Consider the following 24,919-nt stretch of genomic DNA (forward strand, 5'->3'; position numbering starts at 1 on the left):
TGGAGCAGCATGGTTCTTTCTGATGTCAGTGGGTTTGTTTCAAGTTTAAGCTCCTGAATCTCATACCAGATGAATTGGTCCCTGGCAGCCCTCTCACTTTGACCAGTCACATCCCCAGTAAGTAGTGTCCAAGACAATACCAGTAGTAATATTATCCAGGTCCAAATAACTACAGGTGAAAAGAGCACTTCACAGTATCACAGTATCACCAAGGTTGGAAGAGACCTCACAGATCATCAAGTCCAACCCTTTACCACAGAGCTCAAGGTTAGACCATGGCACCAAGTGCCACGTCCAACCTTGCACGGCTTCAAGATGATAAAGACAACTTTTTGGGGTTTGAAGGAAACATAACAGCAGGCTACTACATGTGAACAAGGTCCTGGCAGGTAACTACTGAGCTCAGCTCTTCACAAGAAAATACTTGAGGGGCTTAGATCAGGCTAGACAGGTTCTGTAATATCTGACCTATTAATGACCTCCACCTCCATAAAAGTACAAACATACAGTGATGAACACTTAAAAATGTGACAGTTCTTAAGCATCAGATGCTCTGTTGCTCTTTTTTTCTGAAGAAATGGGAATCACAGAATCATTTACATTGGAAAAGTTCTTTAAAATCACTGAGTCCAATCATTAGCTGATGTACAAAAACTGGTAAAAGTCAGGTAGGTTGCACAGAATCACAGAATCAACCAGGTTAGAAGAGACCTCCAAGCTCATCCAGTCCAACCTAGCACCCAGCCCTAACAGTCAACTAGACCATGGCACTAAGTGCCTCATCCAGGCTTTTCTGGAAGACCTCCAGGGATGGTGCCTCCACCACAGAGTCCAGAAGTTAAAAATGCTGCTTCTTTCCTATTTTACCTGATGTGCCAGGTTTCCCTGAGTGTATCTCCACCTTTTTCAGTGCAAAGTCCAGCTTCTTTTTCCATTCAGCCAATTTTCACTAAGATACCAACATGATGACACCACAGATTAATTCCAGGCTTTACTGACTAACCCTTCAGACTTACTCACCCGTTCAAGTCCTACTTACATCCTGTTTGAGGTCTTGTGGCAACAAACAAAATTCAGAGACTATTGTCAGGATGGATGCAGACAGACACCAATTTGCTGTGCTACAGCTAAAGCCAACACTGTACTCTCATTGCTTCCCACTGCTCAGTACTTAATGCTAACAGTTGGTGGTCAATTTTGTTTTCTATCAAAAAGTGATACTGCTACAAAGATCACCTTACTTTAACATTAAGATGAAGGCAAAGCATTAGGTGTCCTCCTCACCCCTTAGGACAGATACAATATGAAGACAAGAAACTTTAGAACCTCAGCAGATAAAGCTTGTAGCCAGCAATTAAGTATTTGTTTTTCTCCTTCCCCAGATAAAAATCTGCCACACAGAGCATCAAGTTTAATAGAAACTGCAGTGCCCTAGGGAAGCTTGCAGTCCAGGTATGTTCTTTAATCCTCTGCACACAGAATGTCAGAAATTCACTAACATTCATACCTGTGTTGTTGCAACATGTCTCTGGAACATGCTGACTTTAAAGAAGCATCCAGACATACCTGCTGAAGTCAGGGAAAGGCTGTTTTGGTAATCTGCAGCTTCAACACATGGCCATTTATCTGACACAAGGGATGACTGTTTAAATGCATGTAAAACCAATAATGTTGCTAATTACTGAACAATTTAGTGACTATTGCATGATCTAGTGAATACCTTGGATTAAAAGTACTATGCAAGTGTAAGAGAACTAAGTTCTAAGAGAAAACTAGCAATTTTACATGAAAATGATCACAACCCCCATCACTCATATCAAGCTTTAGCCTCTACTCCTCATGGTGTGCCCCTATAGGATCCAAAACATTAAACTGTATTCTGGTTAGATCTGTGCTGCTAAAGTTTAAAGCAGGTATTTATGAGTCTCCAGTAACAGCAATCAAAACTCCAGAAGCTCAAAAACAGCTCTGCATTAGAACAGAGGCTTGAGTATTTCCTAAGTCATTCATTCCAGGAGGGCACAATCATAGAATCACTGAATCAACCAGATTGAAACAGACCTCCAAGCTCATCCAGTCCAACCTAGCACCCAGCCCTAGACAATCAACCAGACCATGGCACTAAGTGCCTCATCCAGGCTTTGCTTCAACACCTCCAGGCATGGTGACTCCACCACCTCTCTGGGCAGCCCATTCCAATGCCAATCACTCTCTCTGACAACAACTTCCTCCTAACATCCAGCCTAGACCTCCTTGGGCACAACTTGAGACTGTGTCCCCTTGTTCTGTTGCTGGTTTCCTGGCAGAAGAGCCCAACCCCACCTGGCTACAGCCTCCCTTAAGGTAGTTGCAGACAGCAATGAGATCTGCCCTGAGCCTCCTCTTCTGCAGGCTGCACACCCCCAGCTCCCTCAGCCTCTCCTCATAGGCCCCTCACCAGCCTTGTTGCCCTTCTCTGGACACCTTCCAGCACCTCAACATCTCTCTTGAATTGAGGAGCCCAGAACTGGACACAGCACTCAAGGGGTGGCTTGAGCAGTGCTGAGCACAGGGGCAGAATAACCTCCCTTGTCCTGCAGGCCACACTGTTCCTGATCCAGGCCAGGATGCCATTGGCTCTCTTGGCCACCTGGGCACACTGCTGGCTCATCTTCAGCCATAACTCAAGCTGCAAACATGTATTCTAGAAGGAAGTTTGTCCTAGCAGGCATGGTCTCAGTCATTTCACTGAGCTGTAAAGCCACCATTTCTTTTGGCTTCTAAACAAGATCAGGTTGGGACATAATTTTTTTCAGTATTTCTTTTAGTTATCAAGCAAGAAGAGAGCTGTACAAAGTAGATTTATCGTAGCAGACAGGTTAAATCACTTCTGAGCTGCTGACCCTAATTATTTAAAATCCACAGAGTTTGAACAACATCTTTTCAGAGTTCAACAGCAACAAGCATTTGGCTGCCTCTTGGAATTCAAATGTCAAATATCTAAGCCACTGAGACATTAGATGAACAGTCACAACAGCTGCAGAAACGCCCATCTGGACAAACTCAAGGGGGAGAATAAAACCACAGACAAATGTAGTGTCCTAGAGCCATAGAATTGTTTTGCCTGAAACAAAACCTTGACACTCCTCAAGTCTAACCGTTCTCTAACTCTACCACGTCTGGTGCTTAACCATGCAACCACACCTCTGCCTCTTGGAAACCCCTCCAGGGATGGGGATTCAACAATCCCCCTGAGGAACTTGGTCTAGTCTGGGAGAACCCTTTCAGTCAAGAATTTTCTTTAATATCCAACCTAAACCTCCCCTGGTGCAACTCAAGGCCATTTCCTCTTTTCTACCACCTATACTAGGGAGAAGAGACCAACAACCCCCTCATTACAACCTCCTTTCAGGAAGTTACAGACTGTAAGGAGGACTCCCTTGAGCCTCTTTTTCTCCAGACTAAACAATCTCAGCCACTCCTCACCAGACCTGTTCTCCAGACCCTTCACTGTCCTTCTCTGGACCTGCTCCAGCACCTCAATGTCATTCTTGCAGTGAGGGGCCCAAAACTAAACCCCATCATAAAGGTGTGGCTTCATCAGTTACACTCTTAAACGTCATTTGTAAGAAACTATTCTAGGTCTGAATCCTCCTGCTCCTTGTCTTCCCCAAAGGGTAATGATTTAGAGAGCTTTTCATTGCAGACCATAGGGGGTTTGATAGTTTTTATTTCAATACCTTTTTTTTTTTTTGTATCTAGTAAAATAACCCAAACACCACACAGAATCCAGATTTCACACCATCTTTGTGGATGAAATAAGTTCTTGAACAGGTACTCATTGCCTCTTTGCTCTTTTACAAGTAGGGAGTATACAGGCTTCATATTTCACTAAAGGGTTTTTATTTTAACTACATAAATTATAGCTTACCTTTGAAAGATACCAGGTAATTGGAGTATTATAATCTGCAGTAGTTACAAGACTGCACATAACTCTTTGTAATGCTGAGATTTCTCCTTTTTGAACTCAAGCAAGTCTAACAGGCAAGCAATAAAAGCTTTTCACTTGATTCAGCTTGATACACAGCATTTTTACATGCAGAGGTTTAGTCAGGAATTATTAGTAGTACTTACTATTCCAGGACTAAAATCATCTCTGTTGCAGTTTCATACACTTCATGCAGGTTAATGACCCAAAGGTTGCATTGCGCAAGCTCGAGGACTGCAATTTCATGGATTATTTCCATCCGACAGTCTTGGCCCTTTCTTCTTTTTCTCATGAATTTTGCTGCAAACTCTCTCTCTGTGTCTTTCTGGATACACTTCTTCACCACTGCAAATTTCCCCCTGAAATGAAAGAAGAATTTAAAGTTGGCCAACTTCAGTATTACAGCCTGATACATTAACATCTCAGGAGACTCCATCACTGCTAATGGGCACATCACAAATATGTTCCATGTTTAGAAAGATGCTGGGTGATAATCCCCACAATTTAAAGTCAGGAACACCATCACCCAGCCTTCTGTGGCTGTGTCACTCTGCACTGGTTAGACCACACCTTGAGTACTGTGTTCAGTTCTGGGCCTCCCAGTTTAGGAGGGACATTGAGATGCTTGAGCGTGTCCAGAGAAGGGCGACGAGGCTGGGGAGAGGCCTTGAGCACAGCCCTACGAGGAGAGGCTGAGGGAGCTGGGATTGGTTAGCCTGGAGAAGAGGAGGCTCAGGGGAGACCTTATTGCTGTCTACAACTACCTGAGGGGTGGTTGTGGCCAGGAGGAGGTTGCTCTCTTCTCTCAGGTGGCCAGCACCAGAACAAGAGGACACAGCCTCAAGCTATGCCAGGGGAGATTTAGGCTGGAGGTGAGGAGAAAGTTCTTCACTGAGAGAGTCATTGGACACTGGAATGGGCTGCCCGGGGAGGTGGTGGAGTCGCCGTCCCTGGGGCTGTTCAAGGCAGGATTGGACGTGGCACTTGGTGCCATGGTGTAGCCTTGAGCTCTGTGGTAAAGGATTGGACTTGATGATCTATGAGGTCTCTTCCAACCCTGATGATACTGTGATACAATAACCCAGTCAGTGTTCTCTACAGTGCTCCACTTGATAATAGCAATAATTTATAGTAGGAATGCTTTTTAAAGCATTCAAGGCAACAGCACTGTTGTTGAAAGACAGCTGGAAATCCTGCTCTGTTTTCCAAGCAATACCCAGAACCTGCTCTGTGTTTTTAAAGATGGAAGTTGGTGTTTTCCCTATCATGTCTCAAATGAGAACACTCAAGAGTTCTTTTGTTGTTTAGTTGTTCTCAAAATGCCTTGTTCTTAGTCACAGAATCAACCAGGTTGGAAGAGACCTCCAAGATCATCCAGTCCAACCTAGCACCCAGCCCTAGCCAGTCAACCAGACCATGGCACTAAGTGCCTCATCCAGGCTTTGCTTCAACACCTCCAGGGACGAGCAACTCCACCACCTCCCTGGGCAGCCCATTCAATGCCAATCACTCTGGCAACAACTTCCTCCTAACATCCAGCCTAGACCTCCTTGGGCACAACTTGAGACTGTGTCCCCTTGTTCTATTGCTGGTTATCTGGGATAAAGAGACAAACCCCACCTGGATACAACCTCCCTTCAGGTAGTTGTAGACAGCAATGAGGTCCCCCCCAAGCCTCCTCTTCTCCAGGCTAAACAACCCCAGCTCCCTCAGTCTCACTGAATAAGGAACAGGAATTATTTGAAATCAACTACGCAGCTTGGCCAACATAAAGCTTTCTAACAAAATTCTGGTGGCAGTGCTAATGGTGAATGTGAACTCAAACTGAGCTGAACTGAGCACAGTGCCTAACCCATATAATTTCTGACAAGACAGACACTCAAAGAGTGACTCAGCATTCTGGACTGAAGTGACTGCTCTAAACTTCCTTGCAGGAGAGTCCCACGCCACCTGCTCCACTCAATTCCATTCTTACACTATAGATTCATAGATGCATAGAATGGTTTGGGTTGGAAGGGATCTTAAAGGTCATCTAGTTCCAACTGCTCTGCCATAAGCATAGAATCAGAGTCAGACAGCTTGGAAGAGACCTCCAAGCTCATCCAGTCCAACCTAGCACCCAGCCCTGTCCAGTCAACTAGACCATGGCACTTAGTGCCTCATCCAGGCTTTTCTTGAACACCTCCTGAGACCATGACTTCACCTTCCACTAGACCAAGTTGCTCAAGGCCACATCCAACCCAGGCCTGAACACCTCCAGGGAGGGGGTATCTATACATCCCTGGGCAACCTGTTCCAGTGTCTCACCACCCTCACTGGAAAGAATTTCTCCCTAATCTCCAGTCTAAATCTGTCCTTCTATAACTTCAATCTGTTCTCCCTCATCCTGCCACTACAAGCCCTCATAAAAAGTCCCTGCCCAGCTTTCCTGTAGCTCCCTTCCAATATAAAGTCTCCTTGAAGCTTTCTCTTCTCTAGGCTGAACAGCCCCACCTCTTACAACCTGTCCCCATAAGGTAGGTGCTCCAGCCCTTTGATATTTGGACTGAAGAGGTCCATTAATTAATACTTGAATGCCATCTAATGCAATGATGAATTCTTCTACTCTGAGGCATAGCAATATTTTTGTAGTTCTTACCCTCCAGACATAATGATCACCATAACTTTAGTTATACATAAAAGCTTTCTTTTCAAACTGCAGGAATAGCTCAGAGATTCTTATTTTGGTTCTTTCCTTATTGTAGGGTTGCTGAAACCAGAACAAGAGTAGTCATATGTTTTTCAAAACCTGGGGTTTGCCTCTCCTAGATCCAAGCTGAAGTTCACAGGATTAATTAATTCAGCTCCCGTCAAAGCTTTCACTCTCCCAGCTCCCACCTATTGGCAGACTGCTGTCCATGAAATGTAACTGCTGAAAGAACTTTGGTCAGCTTGCTTTTAACAGGCATTTGTTTCCTAATTACCCAGTCTGCATGAATCAAGTCAAATGAGCACCCACAAAGTGGATATTTGCTAGGCAATCTTGCTAGAATAATCGGACTTGTAACCACTGATAGAGCCACAGTTACTCCTCAAGGAATAATGTTTAGCATAAGTACACATTAATCTACAGCACAATTTGTATGAAGATTAGATCAGAGCACAGCCCAGATGCCTGGGAAGGCAGACAAACAGCAGGGATAGCTTTTCAGTGTCCTGGATTCATTTTGGGGGGTGAAAGTTCTCAATTACTTATATATATATATATAGAATCATAGAATCAACCAGGTTGGAAGAGACCTCCAAGATCATCCAGTCCAACCTAGCACCCAGCCCTGTCCAGTCAACTAGACCAGGCTTTTTTTGAACACCTCCAGGGACAGTGACTCCACCACCTCCCTGGGCAGCTCATTCCAATCACTGAATTCTTTCTGTTGGAAGAGACCTAACGGATTGAGTCCAACTTGTTGCTATCTGATGACGAATAATACCAACTTTATCTAATAATATCTGTTATAAACTGACCATTTCCTCATCCCAGAATGTGTATATATAGATATATATATACACACACACAGAGAGAGACTATTAGAGCTTTGCAAATGCATGAAAATGTTGTTACAGAATGTCATAGGTCTGTGGAAGTGTGGCCAAAGAATGGCTATGCATGGATGTAGAAACAGACACCTAAAGGTTAACAACTTACTAGGTGCCTGGTATACAAGTAACAAAAACTTGTAGGAAGAAATAACAGATGTGTATAGGAGAGAGCTCATCAGGAGACAAATGTGCTAAATCATAGAATCATAGAATCAACCAGGTTGGAAGAGACCTCCAAGATCATCCACTCCAAGCTAGCACCCAGCTCTAGCCAATCAACCAGACCATGGCACCAAGTGCCTCATCCAGGCTTTTCTTGAAGACCCCCATGGACGGTGCCTCCACCACCTCCCTGGGCAGCCCAAACTATTGCAAGGATGGTCTTAGATAGATTCCTAGGAAGCTATTAATAGATCTATTTTGCAACCAGAAGTATAAACATCCTTCCAGTATTGCATCTAGTGAGACACTGGAACAGGCTGCCCAGGGAGGTTGTGGATGCCCCCTCCCTGGAGGTGTTCAAGCCCAAGTTAGATGAGGCCTTGGTCTAATGAAATATATCCCTGCCCACGGTAGGATGGTTGGAACTAGATGATGTTTAAGGTCTCTTCCAACCCAACCCACTCTATGAATCCTGACTGTGCCAGAGAACAACCTTATGGAGTCAGTGAAAAGGATACGAAGTGATTCCAAGCGGAGACGTGCATTGTATGACTTGTGCACAACATAAAGCTGTGCATTTACCAGAAGGGTTAAAATGCTTGCTGAACTTGGTACCACCAAACAAAATAATGGCATAAAACTAAACATTCTAATGACTATAGTGATAAAAGAAACCCCCAATGTAAAAATATATTGAGGAACTGACAGAGAAGCCCTTTAACAGTTGTTCTAATACCTGGTATATACTATGCCTATATACCAAAAGCCCAGACCCATGGGTTTGGGCTTCTCTAGTTTCCTTAAGTAGTCTCTGGAACAGGTTGCCCAGAGGGGTTGTGGATGGCCCCTCCCTGGAGGTGTTTAAGGCCAAAGTGGATGAGGCCTCAGGCAACCAAGTCTAGTAGAGAGGCATCCCTGCCCATGGCACAGAGGGTTGGAGTAGATGATCCCTGATGTCCCTTCCAACCCAAGCCATTCTGTGACTGTAAATGCAGTTTCCCTCCATCTGAATGCTTGCCTTAGTTTAGAGCTAGAAGTTTTAACCATAGCACAAGTGAAGGGCCTAGAGAAAGGAGTTTTGCAAAGTCTGAAGTCTCTAGAACACAGCTTTAAAGAAGCACTGTGGTGTTTTGAACTATCTGGGAGCAAGGCAATTAGCCTAATGAGTACCCACTGGTGGCGATTCATTGTGCATTAGTCACCACGGAAATAAAACAGCGTTCTCGGGGCAGCGAGAGGCAGCAGGAGCCACCATGTGTGGCCATGCATGTCCTGTTCAGCTGAGCTGTCCAGAAGCCTGATAGGTGATGTAATTGAAAGGACAGGTTACACAGGAGTTCAGCTGCCTGACAAATACTAACACTTAAGTTGTTTTCAAGAATCCTGCCCAGATTCTTTATGGTTATGCCTGTAATTAGAGCTAGTGTAACTACTGCCTGTGGAACTCATCCTTTCTGAATACAATCCCCCAAAAGATCCAACTTGACAAACCTGATGTTTATAGCTAATGGAACTAATGACTGTGCAGCAATCTAGATTCACACCCAAGACAATGTCAGAGCTAAAGGCCAAAGACACCACACCATCCACTGTACTGTTAAGCCAAAAGACAAGCTTGCAAACCATTTCTTTTTTCTAGAGATAGAATAGTAAATAAGAAAGTACACATTGCACATGCTTCATCTTTGCTTTTCTTAAAGCCTGCTCTTCAGAATGCCTTATCAAATAGTGATATCCCGGGGGAGGTCTAGGCTGGATGTTAGGAGGAAGTTGTTGCCAAGGAGAGTGATTGGCATTGGAATGGGCTGCCCAGGGAGGTGGTGGAGTCACCGTCCCTGGAGGTATTCAAGAAGAGACTGGATGAGGCACTAAGTGCCATAGTCTGGTTGATTGGATAGGGCTGGGTGCTAGGTTGGCCTGGATGATCTTGGAGGTCTCTTCCAACCTGGTTGATTCTATGATTCTATGGAAGTGATATTAGATCAGAGTGTTGCTAGTTTAGTTTATTGAGAAGAGGTAAGATGAGAGGAGACAGCCTCGAGTTGCACCAGTGGAGGTTTAGGTTAGATACTAGAACTTCCTCATTGAAAAGGTGCTCAAATACTGGAACAGGATCTGCAGGGAGATGGTTGAACCCCCATCCCTTGAGGCATTGCAAAGAAGCAGAGATGTGGTGCTGAGGGACATGGCTTTGTGCCAGACTTGGTTGAGTTAGACAATGGTTGGACTTGACGATCTTAAAGGTCTTTTCCAACCAAAACAATTCTGTGATTCTAGCAGTGAGGACATTGCATTGAAGGAAGAGCAAACTTGGGAGGAAAACCTTAATGTGGGTTTCCAGAGATGAAAATGGATGACCAGCTGTCCCACCACAAACAAAAATGCTTTGAAGAGACAGGACTAGAAAGCTAGAAGAAGTCTTCAGCCCCCACAAGAGCCTCATATCTGATTACAAAGAAACTCAATGTCATATTTGCAGTCTGGCAACAGAATTAGCATTGTTTCATTTGGCATACATTATGGCTTAAAGGGAAAGCCTTGAGTCACAAATCAAATGTCAAAACAGATAAGTAGGAACATTTATGCCACACCAGTTCATTTCGGTTGTTGTAGGCTCAGAAGAGCAAAGAATTAATCTTCCTTTAATGATCATTTTTGAAGTGACTTACAAAACACTGTCACTGTAACAAATGCAGGAGTAACAGCAACTCCTGTGAAGATATTTGCTTTTTATAAAGCTCAGAAAAACCTTTCCAAGATCCACAGAAAGACAGGCAAATTATTACACAAATCATATCAAACAATTCTTTTTTCCGAAGCGTGGGCTTGCTCCTTTGGAAAGGTTTTCCTTTCCAAACAGCAAAGTGGCTGTGATGTCCAAAGCAAGTTGCAGGGATGGCATTTCTGATGTTCATGAATAATTTACTCATATCATTCAATCCTCAAACAGTGCAACCAATTACTTGCAACTCTTCATTTTCACTCTTTGCCACTCCCTTCAGTGCCACAACTTTCAGCCTAGCTATGCCAGCCCAGAGAGCAGCTGAGGACAGAAGTGTGAGGGCATACACACTCCTACTGACAAGCAAAACTGCACAAGAATCATGTCCCACTAAGACACTCTGAAACCCACCTGAGGAACAAGCACATTCATGCCAGACCTCCTAGAAAAAACACTAATCCCAGACATGAGTTATCTGCACATGAAACTACAGCCAGGTCACCAGTTAGAAACAAATATTTCCTTATTCTGTTGGCTCTCCTCAGACAATTAAAATACTTGTTATTCTTAGCTCTGGGTGGAGAGTGAGCTTGTCTGCTTTACTGGGAACTCTGCTGGGGAAAAGAAAAACTTGGAACAAGAAGAATCAACTGACTTGCACTTGACATACATTCACGTGTATGCGCTGCCTACATTTTGCTAGCAGATTACTACTTTTAGAGCAGTCATTTGAGGTGACTGTTACCTTCCAGTGAGAAGAAAGCAAGGTCATTTATGCCTTCCTCCAACCCAGCTCTCTCTGCTGTCTGCAGCACACACAGAATCCTTTCCAGTAGCTTGTTATACACACAAAAAAAAGTTGCAATGCTGCATCAGTGAGCTGAAGAACTAATGAATGGTTTAGCAATACTTTCTCTGCAATTAGGAGGGTTTTGTTTAGGAAAAAGAGCAAGGCAACTAAATACAGACACACTAGGCCTTTTAAAGAAGCTCTATGCCTTATTCCCCATTTTACAGTACAATTATGGCTTAAGCATAAATGGTAAGGAGAAGAAGCATTAAGCAACTGGTGTCTTGTTCTCTGCAGATGTTACACAACTTCATCCTAACTCAAGCTAGTGCTGTCTGAAAACATCTGTGTGAGCTGCTGAGAAATGGCAGCCTTAAAACATCCATCAGAGGTAAGTTTGATTTTAAGCATCAGGCAGATGGAGATGTGTGTGTGACCATTCTGATTTAGGGACAGTAAAATTAATAAGGTTGTGAAGACTACCCCAAACATTTCATTTAGTAAAACATTTCATGACAAATCCCCTGCCATTTCCATGTCAGCCTAAGCAGCTTCACGTAATTTCCTTCCCAAAGTAGCCATTATAACCAAGTTTTTGGTATTTTGCCTAAGTTAACCTGGTTTTCCTAGCTGGTGTGTTTCAATAGACTTGCAAATGCCTGTTCAGCTGTCCAGTGAGGCAGCAGCCTTTCAAAGCACATAATCTTTACACTCCCTAGGCAGTTTTCCCCCCCATGAGCAGAACTAATGAAACCTGATTTCCTATGGCTTTGCAACCAAGTCCCTCTGGTGACATTGTGACCAGGTTCCTCTCAGGCTCTGTGGCTTCCAGCAATACTTCTCCCAGGACTTTCATGCCCTAACATGCCATCAAGGACCAGCAGTCCTACTACCCGCCTTCCTTGCTTTGCATTTTCCTGTGCTCCCTGCACTTTTCCACCTCTGCTGAAGGCAGGTGGGCAAGCAAACCCAAGTGCCACGGTGAGCTGAACATACGTGTGTGGACAGACTGGATGTGAGAGCAAAGAGCGCACCAACCATGCGGAGCTCCTGCAGCAGCAGCCCTGCTCTCAGCCGAGGTGCTGAATCTGCTTCCTGTCCTGTCCCTGCTGCTAGTTTTAAGACACAATTCGTATGGCCGTTGTTACTCCCAAACCCTCTAAACCTCAGGTTTAAAATGGTTTCCCTCGTTCTGAGAAATGGGATAGATGAATTCAGAGTGCAAACATTCATAGTTAGTAAATTCACCTCCCGAATGAGATTGAAACAGATGATACTGCGTGCTCAAGGACTGCTTTTCAGAGGCAAAAACCTGTTACACCTGGGTACTCATTTGTACAAGTCTTTTGTAAAGGACTTCCATGACAAATTTTCTACCCATAAGCAGAGATTTGCTCTATGAAGATAGAAGTGAAACTATTTCTGCTAAGTGTACATTTTCAACGAGATGACAGAAACAGTTACAAGTGGCAGAAGCTTTCCATTTACTGTTGTATTTAATAGGAGTATTGAGCCAAAGTATTAATTTTTTAAAGCAGAAACATCATAAAAAAGCATTCAAATCTGTTGAATAAAAAACCCAAGCACATCTCTTCCAATGTCTAGATTTCTATATTCGAAGAGAGAAGACAGTGAAAACCTTTGTGAAGTTGAGGAGAGAAAAAAAGTAGTCTGGATATGTGGACTTACTGCACAAAAAGCAAGACAAACACTTCCAAGCAGTCACCTAACTCATTTAAACATAACGAGACAGGTGCAAAGTCACAACCTAACGATGTGAAGGGCATCTTTAAATGTAGTTCCAGTCAAAAATGACTCTCCACCAAAAAGCATGATGAGATTTGCTTGTAAGACTTAATTCATCATTTCAGTTGGACTCTTGTATGCCAGCAGCAAGCATCATCTAGTCTGTTTTCTGATGAGGCCAACGACTCTCACGCAGCTCCAAGAGCAGCTCTCACTCCATGGCACAGCTGCAAAACGTTTTCTGAAGAGTCATCTGATCTTCAAGCAAAAAAACCTTGAGCAGCAGTAATAGCAGGATATCCTCTGCTACATTGCTTCTATGCCTTCTTGACTGTTGCTAAGATTTTAGGCTGTTTTGTAGCCTGCATTTAATTAGCTTCAGTTTCAAGGCCTGGATATTGTGGTCACATTGTGCTAAAAAAAGTTTCTTCATTTTGTGGGACATGTCTCCCATCCCTTTCCCACGTGAATGCATTACGCCACTATGTTTAAAGAAGTCTTATTCTATTAGTACACCAGAGTTACTAAGTGAGCACTAAGCAGACACCTAGGCAACCTAAAAATTTGCTGGAGGTACTGACAGCAGCCACACTTGGTTTGCAATTCCTCTTCATCTCCAAAAGCATTGTTTTTGCTGCTGTGTAAACCAAACTTCACAGCCAGCATAACTTGCAAAAGAACATATACTAAGGAGCATACCTTGCCCTATCTCAGGGTATTGAATCTATTTTTTTGTGTGTCTGAACACTCTTTAGGTACAGCACATGTAATTGTGAGTAAGAATGCTGTCGTTCTTGCAAGCAACAATGTCACACAAAGCCATTGGTTAGTGGTGCTGATGCTCCAGATGTGTGTATATATATATATACACGTTAAAATATATATAGCTAGCTCCTGAAATGCAAAAACCTCTCCTGAGATGCAAAATCCTCTTAATGAGACTTTTTGCCTCAAGCTTTGCTTGCCAGCAGTCAGGTGTTGAAACTCTCCATTAACTAAACCTTCCAGGTGGAGTCCCTTTAAAGCCCAAGTCTTTTAACCAGCTGTTTAATTCTTTACAAAGTTCCACCATTAGATCATTCCCGAGCACAGGTTACCATCAACTACTCTCTCGACTCGTTTCCCCCCCACGTCACAGCTTACAAAGGTCAAGGAAAAAACCACAAGCAAACAGCGGGCAGGTTTCCATCTCCACCAGGAATCTCAAGCAACTCGACTCCACACAGGCTCCCAGGACAGAGCGCAGTATCCTCCAAGCCACCTCCTCAAAGGCTGAGGATGCCTCCAAGCAGCGAGAACCAGCCGCGGCCAGCAGCTGGGCTGACAGTAGCCTTCCAGCATCCCCTCCCAGCCAAGCCGAACGCCAGCGCCACGGGCGCGTCCTCGGAGCTGACCCGCCGCGGGGAGCAGCCCGCAAAGGCAGCACTGACGGGGGCTGTAGCACCGTCGGAGCGGTGATCTGCCGCCTCCGTCTTCCTCCTGCTGTCATTTAGCTTTGCTCCAGCGGGACAGCGGAGCAAGGGGCTGCAGGTGCCCGGCGGCAGCGCACGGCGGCAGGCAGCGAGAGAGGGGACACAGAAGCATAGGGAAGTCGCCGACTTGTCCCCTCCCAGGCGGCAGTGGCAGGCTCGGCCGAGGGCACACGCCTTGCTCTCCGCGCTTCGGGCGAGCGGAACGGGGAATACACACGCACACACGGGCCACCTCCTCCCGCCTGCTCGCTCCGCGGCGGCTCCCGCCCCAGTGCAGTGCCCTCACCTGCCGAGTTCCCTGCCGGGGCTGAGGCTGTACCGCTCCTGGAAAGGCTCGGTGCGGATCGGCGTGCGGATCTCCGTCAGGAAACCGCCTCGCCGCCGGCCTCGGCCAGGAGCAGACTCAGGTGGTGGCGGTGGCCGTCGGTCATTGCGGGAGTGGCTGGGTGGCGGTTTCTCGTCGGGGCTCATAGCGAGGCAGCTTCTCCTTCCCCTCTCAGTCAGTCGGTCGGTTGGTTGGTCGGTCACTCAGCTAGCTCGCTCGCTCGCTCGCTCTGTCCGCCCGCCGCTCCGAGGCTCCCTCCGGCTGCGCTGAGCGGCGGCGGACAGCGGGGGGCGGAGGGCGGCGGGCAGCACGCGCCGGGGAGAGGGGCGGGGCGCGACGCGAGGCCCCGCCCGGGGCCGCCTCACCTTGGCGGGGGCGGCCGTGCGCGCGGCGCCACCTGCCGGCTCACGGGGAGCGCGCGGAGCGCGTGCGGCCGGCGCGGGGCCGCGTGCCGACCCTCTCGCGGCGCAGTGCTCAGGGCTAAGGAAGGCACTGACGGAGCTGAGGAGGCTGTGGCGGCGAGGGGTAGGTGCCCGGCGCAGTGTTCAGGGCTAAGGAAGGCACTGACGGAGCTGAGGAGGCTGTGGCGGCGAGGGGTAGGGGCGCGGCGCAGTGTTCAGGGCTAGCGAAGGCACTAACGGAGCTGAGGAGGCTGTGGCGGCGAGGGGTAGGGGCCCGGCGCAGTGTTCAGGGCTAGCGAAGGCACTAACGACGCTGAGGAGGCTGTGGCGGCGAGGGGTAGGGGCCCGGCGCAGTGTTCAGGGCTAGCGAAGGCACTAACGGAGCTGAGGAGGCTGTGGCGGCGAGGGGTAGGGGCCCGGCGCAGTGTTCAGGGCTAGCGAAGGCACTAACGGAGCTGAGGAGGCTGTGGCGGCGAGGGGTAGGGGCCCGGCGCAGTGTTCAGGGCTAGCGAAGGCACCAACGGAGCTGAGGAGGCTGTGGCGGCGAGGGGCAGGGGCCCGGCGCAGTGTTCAGGGCTAAGGAAGGCACTAACGGAGCTGAGGAGGCTGTGGCGGCGAGGGGTAGGGGCCCGGCGCAGTGTTCAGGGCTTGCGAAGGCACTAACGGAGCTGAGGAGGCTGTCGCGGCGAGGGGTAGGGGCCCGGCGCAGTGTTCAGGGCTAGCGAAGGCACTAACGACGCTGAGGAGGCTGTGGCGGCTAGGGGCAGGGGCCCGGCGCAGTGTTCAGGGCTAGCGAAGGCACCAACGGAGCTGAGGAGGCTGTGGCGGCGAGGGGCAGGGGCCCGGCGCAGTGTTCAGGGCTAAGGAAGGCACTAACGGAGCTGAGGAGGCTGTCGCGGCGAGGGGTAGGGGCCCGGCGCAGTGTTCAGGGCTAAGGAAGGCACTAACGGAGCTGAGGAGGCTGTCGCGGCGAGGGGTAGGGGCCCGGCGCAGTGTTCAGGGCTAAGGAAGGCACTAACGGAGCTGAGGAGGCTGTGGCGGCGAGGGGCAGGGGCCCGGCGCAGTGTTCAGGGCTAAGGAAGGCACTGACGGAGCTGAGGAGGCTGTCGCGGCGAGGGGTAGGGGCCCGGCGCACTGTTCAGGGCTAGCGAAGGCACTAACGACGCTGAGGAGGCTGTGGCGGCGAGCGGCAGGGGCCCGGCGCGGCGCTCCCCCTCGTTCCGCCTTTTCTTGGTGCCTCCGCACCCCAGCACCTCGCTCTGCGGACGCTCAGGTGTGCCCGGAGGGAGCGGTTCGTCGGGAGGGCGAAGCCTGAGGTAAGACTGCAAAAGCCAGCCCTGAAGGTCGTGGGGAAACAGGGCCCAGGCCTGCCGCCGAACTGGGTTGTCTAGTTCGGAGAAGAGAAGGCTGCGGGGAGGCCTCATTCTCTCAGCTACCTCAAAGGAGGCTGTAGTGAGGGGGCTCTTGGTCTCTTCTTTCTGGGAACAAGTGCTAGAATGAGAGGAGAGTTGCACCAGGGTGGGTTTAAGCCACACACTAGGAAGCTTCTTGCCTGAAAGGGTTTGTAAAGACTCAGGCTCTCCAGCAAGGTGGTTGAATCCCATCCCTGCAGGTGTTTTAAAGAAGCAGAGGTGTGCTGAGGTGCGTGATTTAGGACCTGACTTGGTGGAGGTAGATAATGGTGGTGATGATCTTAACCAACCTTGACCTTTCCAGCCAAAACAGTTCTGTGATTGTTTGAGTGTAAAGTGAGGACAAATGGAGCAGTGGCCACTCCAGAAAGGTCAAATGAGCTCCTGTCCACCTAATGGAACTTTGGTCTCTGTGGTGTCTAAGGCACGAACTCCATGAAGCCTTCCCCACAGCTGGAGCATGCTTTCCTCTCCACCATGCATGCCTGAGCTCTGGATGCTTTCATGAGCTGTGCAGGAACTGCCTCCAGCCATCCATTTGTCCAGGCTGTTAGAGAATCATTCCATGGATTTTGCATGTTTGTAGCTACCAGAGGCTCGAGAAATGGCTGCACTCTGCACACTCTCTAAGCCCTTCATCGTGCAGCTGACTTGAGGCACACATTTACAACACCTGTTGTAAGTGGCAGCCATTGCTGAGGCAGTGCTGCAGCATTCGTCTCTGTTAATTGGATAGAGGCTTTCAGCTGTGCCTGCCGGTGTCCAGAGCATGGAGGACAGGAGACTAATGAGGAAACAGACCAACGTGCAGGAAAGGACTTGGCCCACACCCTGGTCATTGGTTGGGGATGGGAGTACAATTTATGGGTGTAATTTTTATGGGATTCCCTCAATCCCTTAATGCCAAATCCAATCTGCAGAAGTAGTTTAGGAACACGTTCCATAACCAACACATAAAGACTTCTTGTGGTGTTGTGCTTTCTGCTCTGAATGTTAAGCTGTAGCAGTGCCAGACTGTTACTGGTGAACAATAAAATTGGGATTAAACAAGGATTAAGAATTTGTTACACCTGAAAGTACCTATCAGAGGCATTGACTACAGAGAAAAGGTTATTGCCTGAAAAACAGATCATATCCTGAAAGCATGTTAATCCTAAATGAAGGTTTGAGATACTTCTTGTGGTATTTTCTGCTTCTTTACTTATTTCCACAATAATTTTTTCTTGGAGTTTTCATGAGCTGTGCAGGAACTGCCTCCAGCCATCCATTTGTCCAGGCTGTTGAGAATCGTTCCATGGATTTTGCATGTTTGTAGCTACCAGAGGCTCGAGAAATGGCTGCACTCTGCACACTCTCTAAGCCTTTCATCGTGCAGCTGACTTGAGGCACACATTTACAACACCTGTTGTAAGTGGCAGCCATTGTTGAGGCAGTGCTGCAGCATTCGTCTCTGTTAATTGGATAGAGGCTTTCAGCTGTGCCTGCCGGTGTCCAGAGCATGGAGGACAGGAGACTAATGGGGAAACAGACCAACATGCAGGAAAGGACTTGGCCCAAACCCTGGTCATTGGTCGGGGATGGGAGTACAACTGATGGGTGTAATTTTTATGGGATTCCCTCAATCCCTTAATGCCAAATCCAATCTGCAGAAATAGTTTAGGAACACGTTCCATAACCAACACATAAAGACTTCTTGTGGTGTTGTGCTTTCTGCTCTGAATGTTAAGCTGTAGCAGTGCCAGACTGTTACTAGTGAACGATAAAGTTGGGATTAAAGAAGGATTAAGAAATTGTTACACCTGAAAGTACCTATCAGAGGCATTGACTGCGGAGAAAAGATTATTGCCTGAAAAATAGATCATATCCTGAAAGCATGTTAATCCTAAATGAAGGTTTGAGATACTTGTTATGATATTTTCTGCTTCTTTACTTATTTCCACAATCACTTTTTCTTGGGGGGCAGGGAGGGAAACCTGCAAAACAATGTTGGAAAAGAGTGGATTTTGGATTATGAGCAGACCTTCCTCAAAATCCCTTGGGATATTTAAGGTTCTCTGGACATATATTAAATTCAGTCATAAGTTTTAGACCTTAAAATGCCTTTACAATTCTAGCACTGTGTTCTGTGTACAACAAAATATAGTTTGTTTTTTTGTTTCTCATTTAACATATATCTGTATCTAACTTATGCAGACTTTGGAGTATATAGTTTCTTACTATCTGGGAGGACTTTTACTCCATGTAGTATGCAAGGTCACCTATTTTTCTTCCAGAGGGTAGAAAATACCATCAATGACATCAGAAGTTCAGTGTCTTAATGTAGTATGAAAATGGATTTGCTGAACTTTTTGAAAGAATTATCCCCAGAATAGGGGAAAAGGGAAGGGAATTTAAAAAAGCCTTGCTGTGTTTAAAACCAAGGGAACTAAAATCTATCCCTGCTTTACCATGCACTAGCCATAGCACAGAATATGATTTTCTTTGTCCTACCTGGATATTACTGAGCTGATACATGCTGTATTAATTTACATTTCCCTTGTAGGGAGAATAAACACAAACTTTATGACTCACCTGTGTATTAATCCAGCACTGATCTTAGTCTTACATACCACAGTATAAGCTTAGATGTACTATCCACACAGGGAGAAACATAAGTCTTTGATTTATTCAGAGATAAGCTAACAGACATATCTAGGCTGGTTACTCTCATACATTATCCACTAATAAAATATATATTCTTTTTTTTTTCCCTGTTATGTGGATTTTTGGCTTCACAAACTGAAATATTATTAGCTGTTATATGCCCAGTAGCATTCAGATAACAAAAGGAACATTGATTTCTGCTTGTACAGATAACTTTAACTGATTTATATTTCAATATGTTTTTTTCTCCTTTGCCAGTTGTATGAAAGGAATTCATTTCCATGAGGTGTGTTTGAGCTGCAAGCTAAGAAGCAGGAGGTGAGGTGGCAGACATGACCAGAGGTACTCTGTTTAAAAGAATGTCCTTTTCTAAGTTACGCCTGCATGCACTTGAGTAGAGGACTGCTTTCCATTCTGCCCTAAAGGGGTGGATGAAACATGTTGCACAGGGACATACAAGGGCTCTGCTCCAGTTCTAGCAGTCTGCCTCCAGCTTGAGCTTTGCAAGACATTCCTCTTCCTGATACAAATGGATTTGGCAACTTGTACTTGATGGAAAAGTTACTCTAAATCATTACCATGGTCCATTTATATCAGGAATGTGACCATCCACAGTGCAGGACACATAACTTAAAATGATTTTGAGGTGCTAAAATTATCCTTCAGGCTTCTGTGATGATACAAAGACATGATCTTCCATAGCTAGAACTTCTGGAGGTTGCTCCAGAAATAATCAGTGATTATTTAATTGATCAGCCACTTATTTCTGGAGGTGATTGATTTATACTTGAGGCAGCAGGAAAAAAAAAAGAGTATACATTCCTCACCTGAGGTGCTTCACTCCTGGACTCCCCAAATGCTTCTTGTCATCATGTAAAGAGCTCCAAATAACCAGCACCACTGAAAAACAGTCCCATGCTACACTTTGGTACAAACTGAGTTTTCTTACTAAGAATAAAACAACAAAGTGAACTTCGCCTTTCCAACTGAGGGAAGGAAAGTAGAGCTCCACTAAGTGGCAGCACTAGGCATCGTTAGTGCCAGCTCTGCTGAATTATCTTTATATTCGTGAGAGATTTAATGCAAACTGCTGCTCATGTGGCTATAATAGCAGCACCTCTTTTTTGCTCATAAGGTTTGAGTTTATCATTTCCAGGACAGAAGAATAAACTTGTGCTTGGAGGATCCAGGAGTAACCTTTTCAAAGTCTTTTCATAGGTTCATGTTTTGCAGACATTTCCACTTCAGTGGAAGTGTTACCTATGTTACAACAACATTAGTTTACCAGTTGGGAAAGATGTCACATGAGTGTCCATCCATTTGTTTGAGTGTTCCTCAAATCACTTTCACAGCAGTGCCAAGGTAGTCCCAGAGACAGATTAACCTTTCACAAATTAGATAGGCTGCATTTTGCAAAATCCAGGGGTGCATTGCTACTTATTTCATATCTGTGTCCAGAGCACAAAGATAAGTGGTTTTGGTGAGTACATCAGCAGGGCTGCAATGTATAGCCAAAGTACAATGATGATCAAAAGCTGTGTTGTGTGCTTTACGTACCACAGTGGTTAAGTTCCAAAGATCCCAGTTCTATTAATGAATGCAGGAATCACTACAGCTGTTAACTTGCTCACTAAATGCATGGAAGTTTATATTCAGAGGTGCCAGAGCTGTCACTAAATGTATCCTCACACATTGTAAGTGTAATCTTATATAGTAATCTGTACTACTAATTCAGTCACTCCTAAAAAGTCATTGATGGGATTTAACACTAAGACATAATACCTCAGAGGTACTGAAGTCAAATCGCAGCTTGTAACCAAGTTCCTAAGCAGATTCCAGTGCTGCCCAGCTGCATTCCTCAAAAGCTGTTATCTAAACACAATGACTCCATGTGGCATGCTGGTTAGGCACCTCACTGCTTTGTCTACAGACTGAAGCATATTAAGTGCTGAAAACTGGAAAAAGAATGGAGCTTGAGCAGTTTATTTGTGTATGCTGTTTTCATTCTGGTTAACTAGCTTAGGACATCACACTCAGAGTAGTTTTTCAGCTGAAATCCATGGTCCATTCAGAAACAGAACAGATTTTCACTGTCACACCACAGAGTATTTACAGCACCTTTTTTTTTTCCTTATAACTGATTTGGTATTTTTTTAACTTGAAAATAACCCAGGCCAATCTTTTATTTTCATACTGAAAGAAGGAAAAAGTGAAGGCATGTCCCTAGTGTACATCCCCCTTCACAGAAGACAAGTAATGTCAGTATTGTTTCTGCTTGCCACTGACACAGAAAACTTTCTCATGCAGCTCTGCTATCTTCCTACACCACAGGAGTTAACTACACAGAACCCCACATGCCAGCAATTCAGGAAATAAACATCATTAGCTGCAGTCTTCAGCAGCAACTTCTGTTCTGTGCAGCCTCGAGGAGCCCTAAGGTAGGACTGCTGGGATGAGCTTCATTCATGCTAGATTTAATATAAATAAATGTGCTTTATATCAAAGCCTAATGTAAGTCAGAGTCAGGGCTTGTGTTTCAGACAGAATAATAATATGGTTCTATTTTTTAACTTCAAAACTGAATTCTGAGAGGGCAGGAACTAAACACACAAAGCCACACACTCTTCATATATTTGTGATGGGTATTTTCAGGCAAAGTTGATTCTAAAGATTGCCAGAGTTAAATTAAAATATAATCAAAGAGTGTAGCTTTGCAGCTTAAGCAAGATTTATGATCAGAGGAGACACAGCAGATCCTTTGTAGCTTTGTTTTCCGTGACAGCTATTGTCCAATCTGGCCTCTTAGACAAGGATGAATGTCAGCCCACAGATGGATTTATTGTCCATTGTAGCGAAAACTACGACTTTTGCTACCCGGAGGGTGGGAAGGGATTATGATTGATTTGTGATCTCCTATAGGATGATGGAGTTGTATTGGCATGCCAAGCAAGACATCTGATTTATGGAGGCTTCAGGCAGACTGCTTCTGGTAAAAGACAGCCATCATTCCCACCGCAGAAAGGAATCACCGCTGCAGGAACTGCCACTCCTGGTGCACCCTGATGATCAGCAGCTCGTCTCACTGCTCTCTGGTAAATACTGATTCTTCTTTTCCTCAGATTTCTCTGACAAATGCAGAGCTTAGTCACACACACATACATGAGCACGCAGGTTTTGAATTAAGGCTGCACAGTGAGACCAAGATTTCTTGTCCATGACATGGGTGGGTGATGCTGCTGCTGCTACAGGGCAGCCAGTGCTGTCCTCGGGCTCGTGGACCTGTACCCCTCTACACATGATGAAATGCAGTGCTGACTGCAGAAGGTCTCTTAGGAGTCGTGACAGTCACACAGGTTTACATTGGCTACTGGTTTGTCTTGAACGAGCTGTGCTTACCGTTCCTGTTGGAGTGTCTTCTATGGCTTTATAGCTTTCCTTGTAGAAACTGCTCCTCACATTTAAGCTTTCCTACCCTTCATATCGTACTGTGATCCCTCAGAAGCTGCCGTTTAGGTAAGACAACAGGTATGGTCAGCTAAGTGTCTGCTGACTCTCTATCTGAGGCGTGTTACTCTATCCTGGAATGTGCTAATGAAACATGCCTGAGATGTTACAGTGACGAGCAGCAGAGGGATGGGTGTGACACGCTGAGGATGCCAGAGCATCTTGCTACTTATTTGCTGTCAACACTTAATGCAGACCCAGCATATGCTATTAAGAAATCACCTTTGCACTTGCATTTCATACCTGTAATGCAGTAATTAAGTAATTACACCTGGAAGGGTAGTAGGTATGCATAAGTAGCACACACATCTCTTCTGACCCTTGAATTGTCCCCACATTTTTTATGGTGAGGAATTAGCTGACCTGCTTTCAAGGCAGGGCTGGTCTTAGGGCAATCTAGGAGAGCTTGGGGACATGGGTTATACAAGCTATGTAGAGAACCTTGAGCCTTAAACATGCAGCCTGAGACATTGAACAAAAGCAGTGGAAGGGCCTGAATGCCATGGCCAGAAAGGGTAAGAACCTGGAAGAGCAATTCTTTACATCAGTGGACTTTCAGTACTGTCAGTTTTTACACTGGTAAAACACATCCTCTGCAAAGAAGTTGTCTGCAATTGACAGTCCACACAATGCCATAACAAAGTGATTTTATTGACATTCCTCTATAGTGATATGGTTGAATAGAAAGCACAGCCTGAGTATCATGTGACAATTTTCTGTCAATATAAGCAAAACCAGTCCAAGAAGGAGGATCTTTCCTGCCATTGACTTCAGGTAGTCTTTACCAAGAACTGTAACAGACGTTTCTGTTGGATAAATCAGAAGCTGCAGGGAATTTGGCTGACAGTACAATATTTACTATACCTAGTATCTACCAGCTACAGGCATCTGTTTTGCTACTAGAACAAAAGAACTACGTGACTGACTAGAGAGAAAGTAGCAATCCAATCTTTTGGACCTTGTGATAGCTGGAAAAAAAAATCAGTTCCAGATTTAGTATCTTGCAGTCTTTTTTTTTTTTCCCCTTTTAATAACAAACACTGAGGTACAGCAAGGATAATAATACTAAAAAAGCACCGCATTTGTTGTAGAAAGATCTGTTTGTCTGCTTTTGACTGAAAGTGTTTGTTCTTGACTGGGAAGCCCTATTCATACTGCTGTGGAGACAGGGCAAATCAGCATTATTTCAACAGAAGTTAAAGGAATCTCCAGTCAGATTTGTCCTTCTGGAATTCTGTAGGCTGGCACAGAACTAATAGTGAAGGATGAGTTGAACTGGTCTTCTGTGCATGTGTGGTTTAGTTTATTTCCAGTTCGACTTTCATGTCTAATTTCAAGTTTCAACTAGAGGTATGCCAACTGCTTGTTGCAAGGAAACTACAAGAAGACAAACTCAGCAAGCACCCTCTCCCCACAGGCTGCCTCAGACTAGGCTACAAACTGAAACCTCAGCTAAAGCTCATTCAAAAGCTCACTGGCACTTGAGCAAACTGGGTGACGAAAGTCCTGTGTCAGACCTGCACAAAGCTCATGACTCTTCCATTAGACATACTGTGGACTGCTCTGACCTTGTGATAACCACACATCTGCCTAGAACGTCATAGCCAACTTCTGACCATGCACAGCCCCACGACTGAAATGAAAACCCATGGAACCTGCTTCAGACTGGAGTGGCAGCAGGTGTGAGATGTAAACCCGACACAGTAAGGTATAGTTGTTTGTACTGGATCAGATCCTGCATAGCTTATGCAGTTGAACAGTCATTGAGACTACTTCAAGGCGGAAGACCTACTGATGATTCAGAATACCTATTTTCATTCTCCTGTCTTCAGCTTAATGCTAGTATGGCAACAGGATTTCATAAGCAGAAAGGTCCCCTTCCCTCCCTCTACTGTTAAAACCATCACAACAGTCACTTTGAAAAGGACAGGAGCCCTGCCCTCTGAAGCCAGATGTACAAATTCCCAACACCCATTGCTGCCGCTGAGAACTGCAGGTCAGAAGAGCTGCCAGATCACCTGTGCAATTTTTCACTTGCATCTTAAAACCTCGTGAGGATGTTGTCATATCCTTGTCTAGCCACTGCCAAGTTTAGAGGAAACTGAGGCGAAATACCTGAACAGGTTATTGCACTGTAAATCTGCCCTGTGGAATATCTTCTGGCCTTTCCTGTGGGAAAACAACAAACCCAGAAAT

General features: G+C 45.7%; 1 protein-coding gene across 2 annotated transcripts in view; it reads right to left on the reverse strand.

Moving 5' to 3' along the window:
- The window catches only part of STK17A (serine/threonine kinase 17a), a 42,015-nt gene extending 26,956 nt beyond the window's left edge, over positions 1 to 15,059 (reverse strand). Inside the window, exons 1-2 of one of the 2 annotated variants that reach the window (XM_064169537.1) lie at positions 14,725 to 15,058; positions 4,114 to 4,326 (exon numbers count right to left, since the gene is read on the reverse strand). In XM_064169537.1, coding sequence (XP_064025607.1) covers positions 4,114 to 4,326; positions 14,725 to 14,909 — 398 coding nt within the window. In that variant the 5' untranslated portion in view covers positions 14,910 to 15,058. Of the gene's footprint in view, positions 1 to 4,113; positions 4,327 to 14,724 lie in introns of both variants that reach the window. The other variant, XM_064169538.1, reaches the window with a different exon arrangement.
- Positions 15,060 to 24,919: the final 9,860 nt, after the last annotated feature.

Source organism: Pogoniulus pusillus, chromosome 32 (genome assembly GCF_015220805.1).
Source record: "Pogoniulus pusillus isolate bPogPus1 chromosome 32, bPogPus1.pri, whole genome shotgun sequence".
In the NCBI taxonomy this organism is placed as follows: domain Eukaryota; kingdom Metazoa; phylum Chordata; class Aves; order Piciformes; family Lybiidae; genus Pogoniulus; species Pogoniulus pusillus.